Source organism: Plecotus auritus (assembly GCF_963455305.1).
Source record: "Plecotus auritus genome assembly, chromosome: X".
Lineage (NCBI taxonomy): Eukaryota > Metazoa > Chordata > Mammalia > Chiroptera > Vespertilionidae > Plecotus > Plecotus auritus.
In genome coordinates this window covers 130,285,077-130,298,257 of record NC_137784.1, presented here as the reverse complement: position 1 = coordinate 130,298,257, position 13,181 = coordinate 130,285,077, and the positions used below count along the sequence as shown (strand labels likewise).

The window sequence follows — 13,181 nt, the reverse complement described above, 5'->3', positions numbered from 1 at the left end:
CCACCAATATTACACCTGGGTTTCTTTATACTTTTATGTCTATGCTTTCTATAATATTTTCTACAATATTGCACAGCTATATCAAAGCTTTTGTGATATGAAGATCTTTTGTAATTTGGCAATCTTCTTTTCCGTTGTTCATTGCGCAGGTAATGGTGGCTTTTTTGTGTGTTTTTTTTGTTTTGTTTTGTTTTGTTTTGTTTTAAATCAGGTGCTCTTTTTTACTACATAGACTCACTCCTAAGTGACTTAATCCATCCCCATGACATTGTTACCTTACATATATACCAATGACTCATCTCAATTACTGTTCCTAATTTGGCTATGGTCCCATATTCTTGGAAGCATTAAGATTTACGTCTAATTATTTTTGCAGGGTTGATTATCTTAATGTACTCTAAGTCTTTCCATCTCTGGGCAGAGGGCTATAGAACAGGACTAATATGTCTTTAGGTACTTGGCCCATGTGAGGTTCTTTTTGTTCTTTACCCGACTCTGGAAAAAAAAAAAGATGAATTCTGCTTTATTAACTTTTCATGTATCTGATTTCAGTGTGCAATGATAGATATTCTAAGTAAGGAGGAAGTTCCAAATACATGAACCTTATCTCTTCAAGTATTTTTATTAAAATTTTTCAATATTCACATTATTGCAGGTGTCCTAAATCTAACTATATATTAGACATGGCCACTTGGCTATTTCATAAACTATTTAAACTAAGTATGTCTAAAATAGTAACATTATCTCCATCTCTCTCCTTCAACTCTGAAAACAAAGAATAAGCAAACACAACATGTATCCTGTTGCTCAAGCCAGAAACTTGGAATCATTTTGACCAATTTTCTACCCTTCACTCTTCAGATTAAATCAATCACCAAGAGCTGTCATTTTTACCTCCCACATCCATTGGATTCATCTACTTTTTTCCAACTTTCCTGCTACCACTCTAATTTAATATAATGTTTTCTTCTACTTGGACTACTACAAGAGTCTTTAATTGGTTTTACTTCCTAAAATCTTGCTCCCATTCAGAGTAACTGTCACTCTGTAGCTAGTGTTTCTTCTACAGTGTATGTTAAATCATATCTTTCCTGTTTAGAGTAATTTAATGGATTTTTATTGTCCCTAGATTAAAATCTAAACTTCTTAACATGATTTTATAAGGCCCATTAAGTCCTAGGCTCTACCCATCTTGTCAGCCGATTTCTTAGTCCTCCTGTCACCAAATTCTGTGTTATTCAGCTATGTTGAACTTCTTTTGACTTTTTTTATAAAAGTTCTTTTGATACAAAATTCCATTTCATTCAAGGAATATCATTACTAGAAATGATCCCCTTAGCCTTGAAATAGTTCGGTATTACACAGTGTATTTTATTCTTTGATAGTGGCTTTTCTGTTCTCATTTTACATTTGGCTATGGTCCCATATTCTTGGAAGCATTAAGATTTGCTTCTAGCCGAAACCAGTTTGGCTCAGTGGATAGAGCGTCGGCCTGCGGACTGAAGGGTCCCGGGTTCGATTCCGGTCAAGGGCATGTACCTTGGTTGCGGGCACATCCCCAGTGGGAGGTGTGCAGGAGGCAGCTGATCGATGTTTCTCTCTCATCGATGTTTCTAGCTCTCTATCCCTCTCCCTTCCTCTCTCTGTAAAATATCAATAAAATATATTTTAATAAAAAAAAAAAGATTTGCTTCTAATTATTTTTGCAGGGTTGATTACCTTAATGTACTCTGAGTCTTTCCATCTCTGGGCAGAGGGCTATAGAACTGGACTAATATGTCTTTAGATACTTGGCCCATGTGAGGTTCTTTTTGTTCTTTACCCGACTCTGGAAAAAAATTCTGCTTTATTAACTTTTCATGTGTCTGATTTCATTGTGCAATGATAGATATTCTAAGTAAGGAGGAAGTTCCAAATACATGAACCTTATCTCTTCAAGTATTTTTATTAAGATTTTTCAATATTCACATTATTGCAGGTGTCCTCCCTTTTACCCCCTTTTGCCCACTCTACCCATCCCCATCTCTGCCTCCCTTGGCCTTCACCAAATTACTGTCTTTGTCCACAGGGTATGCGTATATGTTCTTTTGCTAGTCCCTTCATCTTCTTTATCCACTCACCCCCACTCCCATCCCCTTGGGCACCAGCCAGTTTTTTCCATGTGTCCATGCTTCTAGTTCCATTGTATTCATCAGTTTATTTTGTTAATTAGATTCCACATATTAGTGAGATCATATGGTATTTGTCTTTCTCTGACTGGCTTATTCCACTTAGCATAGTACTCTCAAGGTCCATCCATATTGTCACAAAGGATAAGAGTTCTTTTTTTTTTCTTTTTATAGCCAGGTAGTGTTGTGTTACTGTATCATAGCTTTTTTATCCACTCATCTTCCGATGGGTACTTAGGCTGTTTCCAGATGGTAGCTATTGTAAATAACGCTGTTATAAACATAGGGATGCATATATTCTTTTTGATTGGTGTTTCAGGATTCTTAAGATATATTCCCAGAAGTAGGATTGCTGTGTCAAAAGGCAGTTCCATTTTTTTAAATTTTTTAAGGAAACTCCATACTGTTTTCCACATTGGCTATACCAAATGGCATTCCCACCAACAGTACACAAGGGTTCCCTTTTCTTCACATCCTTGCCAGCGCTTGTTGTTTGTTGATTTATTGATGGTAGCCATTCTGGAAGGTGTGAGGTGATACCTCAATGTTGTTTTAATTTGCATCTCTCTGATGATTAGTGACCTTGAGCATTTTTTTCATATGTCTATTGGCCATCTGTTTGTTCTCTTTGGAGACTTTATTTTTATTTATAGTTTTCATATTGCATTATGCTAGCTTAAAGCATATATTTAAATAATTCTTACTATGTACCTAGCATAAGTCTAAGTCCTTTACATACGTTGACTTATTTTTTATAACAGATCTGCTAGCTAGTTGCAGCTGTTATTCCTGTTTTAGAGATGAAATATGGAAGCATGGAGAAGTCAAGTAACTTGCCAAAGCTCACACAGATAAAAAGTGTCAGAGCCAGGACTGAAACCCAGACAACCTGGGTCTTAGAGTCCTTGTTATCAATTGCAACAATATATTGCTTTTCACGCATTTGGTCACTTTTATTTAAGAACTAGGCACATGCCCATTTCTTTTATGTACAGGAGCATTTAAGTTCATATAGTGATCCCTCAATCTCTGAATACTTATATCAGCCACAGACTGACTGGCTGGCACTTGCTAAAATGGGGCAGGTCCAATTTTCTTATAGGACCTGAAGGAATAAGAAATACATTTCCCTTTTGAAGTAGAAATGTAGCATTTGTGACACAGGCCATGGATAGACATTTGAAGCCAGGATGAAGAATACGTGGTAGGTGGTGCTATGACTTCCTATTGCATCACGTCATAAGGCAAGGTCGTCTCAGTATTACTGATGCTAAATATTATCTCTTGATTAAGGTGATAAACATCAGGACTCTCCATTGTAAGAATACCAGCCACCAGTATTGATTGAGATATTTGAGCTGTTGGCCATTGGAGTGGGATAGAGAGATAAGAGATAATCAGGAAGAGTTTTGCACAAAATCAATTGAGCTCCAACAGACTTTCATGTAATGTGGATTCAGAATATTGGTTGATTGAGCCAACTATGGGCTATCACCTGGAAGGGTGTCTGTATATATCTCTTCAGCATATTGATGTCAGTTAGTTCTTCACTACAGTTCCCTTCTTTCTTATTCCCCTCCCCCTTCCCAATGAATCTGAATCACTTTTAGCACTCTGTCCACTAAATCAGTCAATCTTTCTACTCTTCACTGGGTTTTAATGTCTCTCTGGCCAAAGCTTCCTTTATAGCTTTTGGTTGATGGTGAGCCAATATTTTGTTACTATTTAAACTTGAATAATGCATTTAAGTACATAAACTACAATTTTTTTTTAAAAGAAAAAACAAATTGTGAATACATCTAGATATTAAGCATTAAGCTTGGCAATTTTAATATAGTATTTAATATATGAATAATAATACAACATACCTATGAAGTTATTTTAATTTTAAAGAAGAGAAAACTTACTAGAGGTGCTATATGACTTGCTTAAGATCACACAACTAATCAATTCAAATGCATGTCTCCAGATTCTTTAAGCTTAGTTCCATTTTTCCTTCCATGAGTATCTATTTTATCATTTGATTATCTCAGAAACACTGTAAGCAGGGAAAGATTACTTACCTTGTTTTACCTTTTTTCCTTGCTCTGTCACAACATGTAGAATAGTAATAGGTACATAGTTGATGCTTAATAAAAGATGTATTGAATGATCAATTGAGTTTAATTAAGTTTATGAATTAAGGGAGGAAATTGGGGGCTCAAATGAATTTTCTGGGATTATTAACTAGAGAGTGACAGTTTAGAGTAAAACTTTTCCATGCAGATGTTTCTACTATTCTGTAGATCTTTCTCAGTGTCTTTTTTAGAACAGGAACTTTCGCACTGCTAGGGATAAATATTGATGGGGATACTATTGAGTGTTTCTTAAGACTCCTCAAATGTTATCCTATGTCTTTTATAGCCCTGAATAACTGGATGCTAGGAATAGTTATTATGTATCTACTAGTGGCCCGGTGCATGAAATTCGTGCACATTAAAAGGGAATTAATTAGAGGAAATATTTTAATATTGCTATTTGCCTTTTCTCTATAATCGAAGTGTCTGGCTGGCCCTATCCCCATTGGGTGACACCAAGACCTGGCCAGCCCCACCCCACCCCTGTCAAGCCCTGCTGGGCGGGGGATGCAGCCTCTTGTCCCGGTGCAGGGATGGGGGCGTGGCCTCAGGTCCCTGCCCCGGCACTGGGACGGGGGGTTGTGGCCTCAGGGGCACCCGTGGAGCCAGACGCGCCAAGACCCACCTCTGCAGCTCTGCACACACACAGCCTCCTGGTGATGGATTGTGACAGAGTGAGGGCATCACGGCGTGACGGCATGAGGGCATGATGACCATTTGCATATTAGCTCTTTACTATATAGGATTAATTGCAATCTCTGGGTCCAAAGTAAGAATGGGGAATGCATACCTAAGGTGATACAGCACTGTAACTTACTTAACTGGTCTATTCAAAATAAATCACAAATACAGCTGGCAGGAGGACCCAAGATTTCTGACTTTTGGTCTGTTACTTAATTTCACACCATGCTTCTTGACCCTTGGCAACTATCATTTCTTCCACAATTTTCTCTTTTCCCTAAACTATTTAGGACCTTTCTTTATTTCTAGTCCTGTCAAACCACAATAAGCTCCTCAGGAGGGCCTGATTAGGTGGTTAATAAAGTGACTAGTGCTTTGAAAGGCATACAAAAGGCATCCAAGATGGAGAAGTAGGAGGTAGCTAAGGGTTACTAGAAAACCAGAGAACTTAGATTACAGTCTTATTTCTACCTCTCAGTAGCAATATGTCTGTGGGCAAATTTGGTGTCCTCTCTGAGTTTATTTCCTTATGTATAAAATGAGAGATTTTAGGGAATCTCTTAAGAGTTCTGATAACTTGAACATTTAATGTATTACTATTGCTTTGTTGCCCTATCGCCTTAGGCGAGATGTAAAAAGACTAGATGCAATTCAAAGGTTTGTCTGGCTCTGTTGTTCTATGAACCTGTGTTTCTCTAGGCTAGAAAAAGGGTAAGTTCTTAGTTTAAAAGTTTTCCATGTGTTATTTTGAGTTCCTTTCATTTATGCAACAAAATTTGCTGAATCAACTTTATGCCAGGTACTATTTCTAAGAACATTCTGTCCAGAATTTATCCTTGTGTTTCTCCACTGCTGGGTTGGGGCTGGATCATTTGTTTGGTAAAGCTCATGCCAATGCTGGAATAAGAGTACAAGTATAGCCCTAACCGGTTTGGGTCAGTGGATAGAGCATCGGCCTGCAGACTGAAAGGTCCCAGGTTCGATTCTGGTCAAGGGCATGTACCTTGGTTGTGGGCACATCCCCAGTAGAAGGTGTGCAGGAAGCAGCTGATTGATGTTTCTCTCTCATCGATGTTTCTAGCTCTCTATCCCTCTCCCTTCCTCTCTGTAGAAAATCAATAAAATATATTAAAAAAAAAGAGTACAAGTATAATGACCACTGTCTGCCCCCTCCATAGGTAATCATTGTGACAAATAGGAAGTGCTTACTGGTTTGATTAAAATACAAGGGTATTTAATTGACCCAGTCTATTGATTGAAACCTTCTTGAATTAAAGTGTTTAGACATGTAATTGTTTCTTATTAAGAACCATTCTTTTTCATTTATTTTTCTTCTATTGCTCCAGACTCTCTCCCAAACATGCCCCAGATATTCCCGATGACAGCACTGAAAACATCACTATCTTCACCAGAATCTTGGATCGTCTTCTGGATGGCTATGACAACCGGCTGCGACCTGGTCTTGGAGGTCAGTTATTATTTTAAGATCTTCTGCTTGGCTATGTTCATCTAAAAAGGTTCTTTTAAAAAATATATTTTTTATTGATTCAGAGAAGAAGAGAGAGGGAGAGATAGAAACATCAATGATGAGAGAGAATCATTGATCAGCTGCCTCCTGCACACCCCACACTGGAGATGGAGCCCACAATACGGGCATGTGCCCTGACTGGGAATTGAACCATGACCTCCTGGTTCATAGGCAATGCTCTGAGCCATGTTGGCCATGGTAGATAGTTTTGTTGTTTTTTTTTTAATCAGAGTTTTGGCTGTTTGTGCCTGTGTCCCACTATGCAGCTTTGTCTTTGTGGCAGAACTGCAAGAGAAAAGAAGAAAAAAAAAGGTTCCTTCACCAAGTTTTGAATCCCCTCCATAAATCATGTTTGTTTGTGTTTTTTTTTTTTTTGTTTGTTTGTTTTTGTTTGTTTTTTTTTTTTTTTTTTACTTTTCAGAGTCCTTGAGCAGGTGCTTTTATATTTTGTTCAGAGATTTTATTTAAAATCAGTGGGAGAGAAAGACTTCATTGCACTTAATCCACCATCCCCAGAAGCCACTTTAGTTTTGTTTTAATTTTAGTTTTACACCATCTTTTTCTTACGGTCTAGTTGTTTTGTAGTTTTCTTCTACTCTGAGCCCTATTCCAAAGTGGATTTACAATAGTATTTTGAAATATTTTCTCTATTGTGATATTGCTAATCCACTACAGGTCCAACGAGTTTACTTGGCTCAATTCTTAATCCCAAGACTATTTCTTTGTATATCATGTCATCCACACCCACCCCCCAACACAAGCTTATAGCCTCAAACAGAGCCCTAAGCATCAGTTCAGCTTTGCTTTTTCTATCTTCTTTAAAAGGAGAGCCCCAGCTCCGACCAGTAAATACTCCGCCTGTTTCCAGCCTTCCCTTTTTTACAGAGTAATATTTTAATCTCTTTTACTGCACTTACTTTCAGACTCATAACTCTGGCTTCATCCTTACACCTTTGTTTTGTTGCTATTCCATGATATTTTGATCTTTTATTTGAAACAAATATATCATTTTGTCACATATTTCATGCTTTATCTCTCATTATTGTGTGTTTGGATCAGAGTGGTTATACTGAGATATGAAGTTACTCGTGCCATCTTATCTGGAAGTCCCAAACACTTCTTAAGGATGGTAATGTATATGACTCTGGTAGCATCTTCTAATATATTTTGGCCTTGGAAACCATAGTATTTTTAAATATTTGAATAATAACAAAAGCAGCTACCATTTTTAAATTAAATTTTTTTGGGTGACATTAGTCTACATGAACATATAGGTTACATGTGTGGATTACTGTTACAAGATCTGTATATTGCACCATGTGCCCACCACCCAAAGTCAAATCTTCTCCTGTCACCTGATATTGGGACCCCTTTCTTCCCCTACCGTCTTCCCTCTGGCAACCACCACACTGCTGTTTGTATTCATATGTTTCAGTTTTATATTCCACATATACGTGAGATCATATAGTGCTTAGCTTTTTCTGTCTGACTTATAACTACCATTTTTATAGATAAGGAAACTAAGGTATAATTATCTTGAAGTAAGACCAGTACTCCATATTCCTATACCAATGGTTTCACCATTTATTAATTTTATGTTTAAGCTAAAATTCAATAGGCCCTGGGAAAATACCAGAGCATCCTTGTAACATTTTGGGATATTTCAGCTGTTTTAAAGAGTCTCTTACTTCTCCCCTGGCTTTCAGCTTTTCCTGTAGAGTAGAGAAGACATTGTGTTTTCTTGGTCATTGTTTGGGCACTGCATCAACTTCCTTCTCTAATTTTGTTACAATGTTGCCCCATGGAAACCCTCTTAGCTCTCAGGAATGGACTCTATTTGCAGCAAAGAGCTATGAATCTCTGCAGAGGCTGCTCTCTAATGTTTTCATTTCTTCTACAGCTGATACTGACATTTCTTTCCATGTGGATGGATAGTTCAACATATTTACCCTTTTCCGCTGGAACTACAAATCCAGATATTGCCATTGGTCCCTATCACAGGAAAGGGAAGTCACTAGAAAGTCTGAAGGAAAAGATATTCTAGGAAGGTGCTTCTGTAGACCTATAGTAACACCCCTGGGAGCACTGAGCACAGCATCCTTTCTAGAGAAAACTGAAAAATACCATTTGAATATTTTATTTCCATGGAACAAAACCTGGATATTATTATTTTTTCTATCTCCTTCTTTACTGTTTTAGTGCTTATTTCTTTTTTTAAATTTCTTTATTGATTAAGGTATCACATATTTGTGCTCATCCCCCCATTCCCTTCCCGAACCCTTTCCCACACACGCCCCCACTTAGTGCTTATTTCCTTTTTTATTTCCTAGGGTGCCTATCTCTTTGCTCTTTGTTTATAATTTAGTGCTTCTGATCTACTCTGGGTTTAGAAACCAGGAAACCAAAGATTTATATAGTAGTTTTAAATGAACTTTAGATATTTCTGTGCTGAAACCCTTCATGTTCTAGATAAGGAAACTGAGGCTCAGAGAGGTAAAAGTGCCATTCAAGATAATAGAATTTGTTGGTAGCACTGCTCGGATTTGTACCAAGATCTGAAATGAGATTCAATGTTTTTTTGCATTATATTCTGGGTAAGTATTGGGTTAGGTAACAAATAATAGGTGCAGGGGAAAGGTTGCAGGAGAGAAATATCCAGAATGAGTGAAAGACAAATGCAACCATTTGAATTAAAACTTGAGATATGTTTTGGTGCTTTACAATTTAAGTATTAAATACCAGATTTAAAAGAAGATGAAATGCAGAGGGTGATGGTACAGGAATCAGTGTTTTTGTGGAATTGGTGAAAGGAGTTGAGTGATCTGAGTGCTGTCTAATGCCAGCAACTGTATCTGGCTTGGGACTGAAAGGCATATTTTAGGATCTCTTTAAGACTGAAATTCCTGAGAATTTTGAGAAACAGGCAGTTAATTTTGTTCTGTACTACCTGTGGAAGGGTCAAGATTCTAGCAATAGTGGAATGAAAGAGAACCCACAGTGATTAGGTAGGTGGTAATTGTTGTCTCTTTTAAATATTGTGGTCTTTTTTCCTGGTGTGTTATAAACATGCATTGTGTATAGCTAGCTATTGAAGATTTGCTGTACATTTTAGGTACCAGACACTAGATGGAGCAGTATAAACGCAGTGCTAGATTTCTAACAGACCAAATACGTAAGTTGTGAGTTCTGTCAAAACAGCCTGCAAAACGATGTGTGAGTCAATTGCAAAATTTAAATTATAGCTCAGGACCTCTGACACAGACTCATAATTTCTGCTTCCTTAGGCCACCTGTTTCTGATTCCTCCAGAGACTTAACCTGTAATTAATGCTATTGGGAAATGGGTCACTGATTACTTAACCCCCAATGATTGTCAAAGACAAATGGAAAGGTAATTAGCATTAGAACAGAGCAATCCAGCTCTCCAATCCTTGAGGGCCTGTCAAGGTCACTGTAGCCCATTCCCTAAATCCATGTAGCTAGTTGACCCAGACTGCTAGTCACATGGGACTTCATTTCCAGCAGCTTAGTCTCTCTTCAAGATGAAAAGTGTGCACAACAATAAACACTTATTCTCCAAATTTCCAGTGATATGAAAAGTAAGAAAACAAAAATTTCAAAGTTTTATTTATTTATTGTTTAGCTAACGTTCCAATCCTCAAAGCCTCACTATTCTTAAGAAGACTCTCTTTGGGAATAACTGGAGAGTACGTCTGTGCTTAAAATGATTTAAAGGGGTATAGTTAGCTTTTGTTCATATAATTCATTTTAGGACCTTGTCTCTAGTGGAATTGTAACAAACTTTTTCTACAAAACATATTTCAGGAATGACAGTAAAACTTTAGACCTGAGCCAGAGGAAAGTGAATGGGGGATGGTGAGGGTCCATAAAACCATGTCAAAAGAGGGGAGACACAGTCAATGGAAATAAGGATATTTAGTCTGAAAAGGAACAAGAAGAACAGACTAAGGCAGGGTTGGGCAAACTTTTTGACTCGAGGGCCACAATGGGTTCTTAAACTGGACCGGAGGGCCGGAACAAAAGCATGGATGGAGTGTTTGTGTGAACTAATATAAATTCAAAGTAAACATCATTACATAAAAGGGTACGGTCTTTTTTTTTTATTTCAATAGTTTTATTCATTTCAAACATTTTAACAAGAAGAATGTAAACACTAATTATTATAATTTGAAACTTCAAAAAATGGAGGAATCATAGCACAATAACATACCTTATATTGAAGATGGCAAAGGCAAAATAAAAATGCCTAACAAAGGAAAGGTACAAAAGCCTTTCAAATTAAACTTAAATATAATAAAATAATTTAAAACTAAAACAAATAGAAAAGAACAAAATGTGTAAACAGTAAATTAAACATTTTCTTTAGTGCAACTTCCAAATTATGCCCGGGACATAGATGTAGATGGCAATGTAGACTGGGTTGAAAGGTTTTTGGTCTTTAAAACATCAACTTCAGTGGGAACAGTGTTGTTGGTCTCCTTTTTAGCTAATGCTCTGATACTGTGCTCTCCAGGGGCGTGTCTCCCTACATCACCACTATAATGTGTCTACGCATTCCCAGGGTGATGTCGGGGGACATGTCCGCGGGCATTACAAGGAGCCTCTGGAAGACTGAGAGGTTGTTCCTTCTACTGAATGGGCGGATATAAATCCGCCCACTCAGAAGAAGGATCTGTGGCCGTGTTTCCCGACGTTGCCATGTTAACACTGCTGCTGGTGAAGGAGCGGAGGGGAGAGCAAGAGAACCCTCCACTCTTTCGGCTCCGCGGGCCGGATAGAACAGCCGAACGGGCCGGATCCAGCCCGCGGGCCGTAGTTTGCCCATGGCTGGACTAAGGGGTACTGTGATTACTTTCTTTTGATTTCTGAAGGTTTTTAAACCTCAAAAGAACAAGAAGCAGACCTGTTGTGTGGGTCCAAAGGGCAGTGTTTATGTATATGCTGGGATGGAGCACTATAATTGGGGCAACTACTCTGGTTTCTGCTCAAAAGAGAAAATTCACAGTTTCTTGGGGGATCTATTTGATATAAGCAATATATTTAATATAAACATAACCATCACTTATTGGCTTATCTTTATTCTTTTAGATAAAAAAACAAGCAGAAATGGCATAGAGACTGGTTGATGAGTTTCCCGTTGATGGGAGACTCAATGCCACAGTAAATTTACAAAAGGAAAGATAATTCTATTTACCTTTGGTTTCAGAGGGTAACATTGGAAGGAAATTGGGTCCCCAAAACAAATTAAGAAAAAGCCAAGGAGCATCTGAAAACACTTGTTTAAAAAGCAGTGGAAATTCCTCTTATCCGCCCATTAATTTATGTTTCACATTTGTCTCTCCTAAGAAGACAGTGGGCAGGAGCTATGGTATAAGTTAGAGCCATTATCAGGTTTAGTCTAATTCACTCATCTTTTCATTTATTCAAATGAAATGATAAATTCTTAATAATTCCCTTACACAGAGGAGCTGTAGTGGTGGGTAGATATTGTCTTCTATGTCTGGGACCCAAGATTTTAAACTTCTGGGTAAGTTCTGTCCACCTGGCTTTATTGTATCACTTCTGGAATAGTATTAAACAGCAGCAGCAGTTAGTATATACTAAACACTGGATCTGTTCTAACTACTGGCCTAAATGCCATCTCTTTATTATTTTTCTTTATTGTTGAAAGTATTACAGATGTCCCCTCTTTAATATCATCTCTTTAAATCCTCTGAACAATTCTGAGGTAAGTGCTATCATTATTCCAATTTTTCACATGAAAAAAACAGAGACAAAAGGCACATGAAGAGTAAATGGCAGAACCTGAGCTCAAACCCAGTTAGTCATGCTTTTAACCACTGTGCCATACTTCTGCAGGACACTTCCCTGAGTGTTGTTATATCCTGATTCAAGGCAGCTGGATTTTCTAGTCTGTAAATGGGATTTAGGCAGTGGGTCTTGGTGGTCCCTATGTGGAACACTGGAGCACTGTCAAGTATCCCTGTGTTTGCCTGGCCAGTGAGTAGAGGGCCAGAGATCTAAGGATGATAACATAAATTCACAACCCTCCCTCACTTGAGCTGCCAGGACATAAGCAACAATCCCTGTCTCCACATCCCTCTACATGAGAGATTTCTGGCTACTTTGATGAAAAGAGCATTACCTCTCTTTTTCTCTTAGCATCTTCTCTCTTGCTTTCTCTTTCTCTCTCTCACTCGCAGTTCTGGCTATCTCTTGCCCTGTAACTTTCTGTGTAGTTAGTTTTATTTCCTCTTCTCAGTCTCTTTCTTTTCCACTGTCCTATTGTTTTACTTCTTCCTATTCATCCTTCCTTTCCATTTTCCTTCAATCCTCTTCTAATGACATCTTTCTTATTCCTTTCTTTCCACTTATTTTTTCTCTCTTCCTTTCATTTTACACAACTTCTCCTAATTCTCTTTATTTGCCATATTCTTACCAATTGGGATAGAAATGGAGAAGAAAGAATTAGGTGTCCAGTGTACAATACCAAACTTCCCAGCTTTCCCTGCAGTAAAGCCAGTGAAAGTTCTGCAGCTTGGCTAAGCCCTAATTTGGGAAATCAGCCTTTCCCCACACTGTTTATTTCTTAGCAATTGATGGGTGCCTTTTAAATCAACACGAACAATTGAGAGAGGAGCGTCAGATTTGCACAAAACCTCCCAAC

At 37.9% G+C, this 13,181-nt stretch overlaps 1 protein-coding gene across 1 annotated transcript in view; it reads left to right on the top strand.

The window, feature by feature from the left end:
• The window catches only part of GABRA3 (gamma-aminobutyric acid type A receptor subunit alpha3), a 212,719-nt gene that overhangs the window by 82,718 nt on the left and 116,820 nt on the right, over positions 1-13,181 (top strand). The window contains exon 3 of the mRNA XM_080653598.1: positions 6,313-6,434. Within this exon, the coding sequence (XP_080509724.1) occupies positions 6,313-6,434 (122 nt within the window). The remainder of the gene's footprint in view (positions 1-6,312; positions 6,435-13,181) is intronic.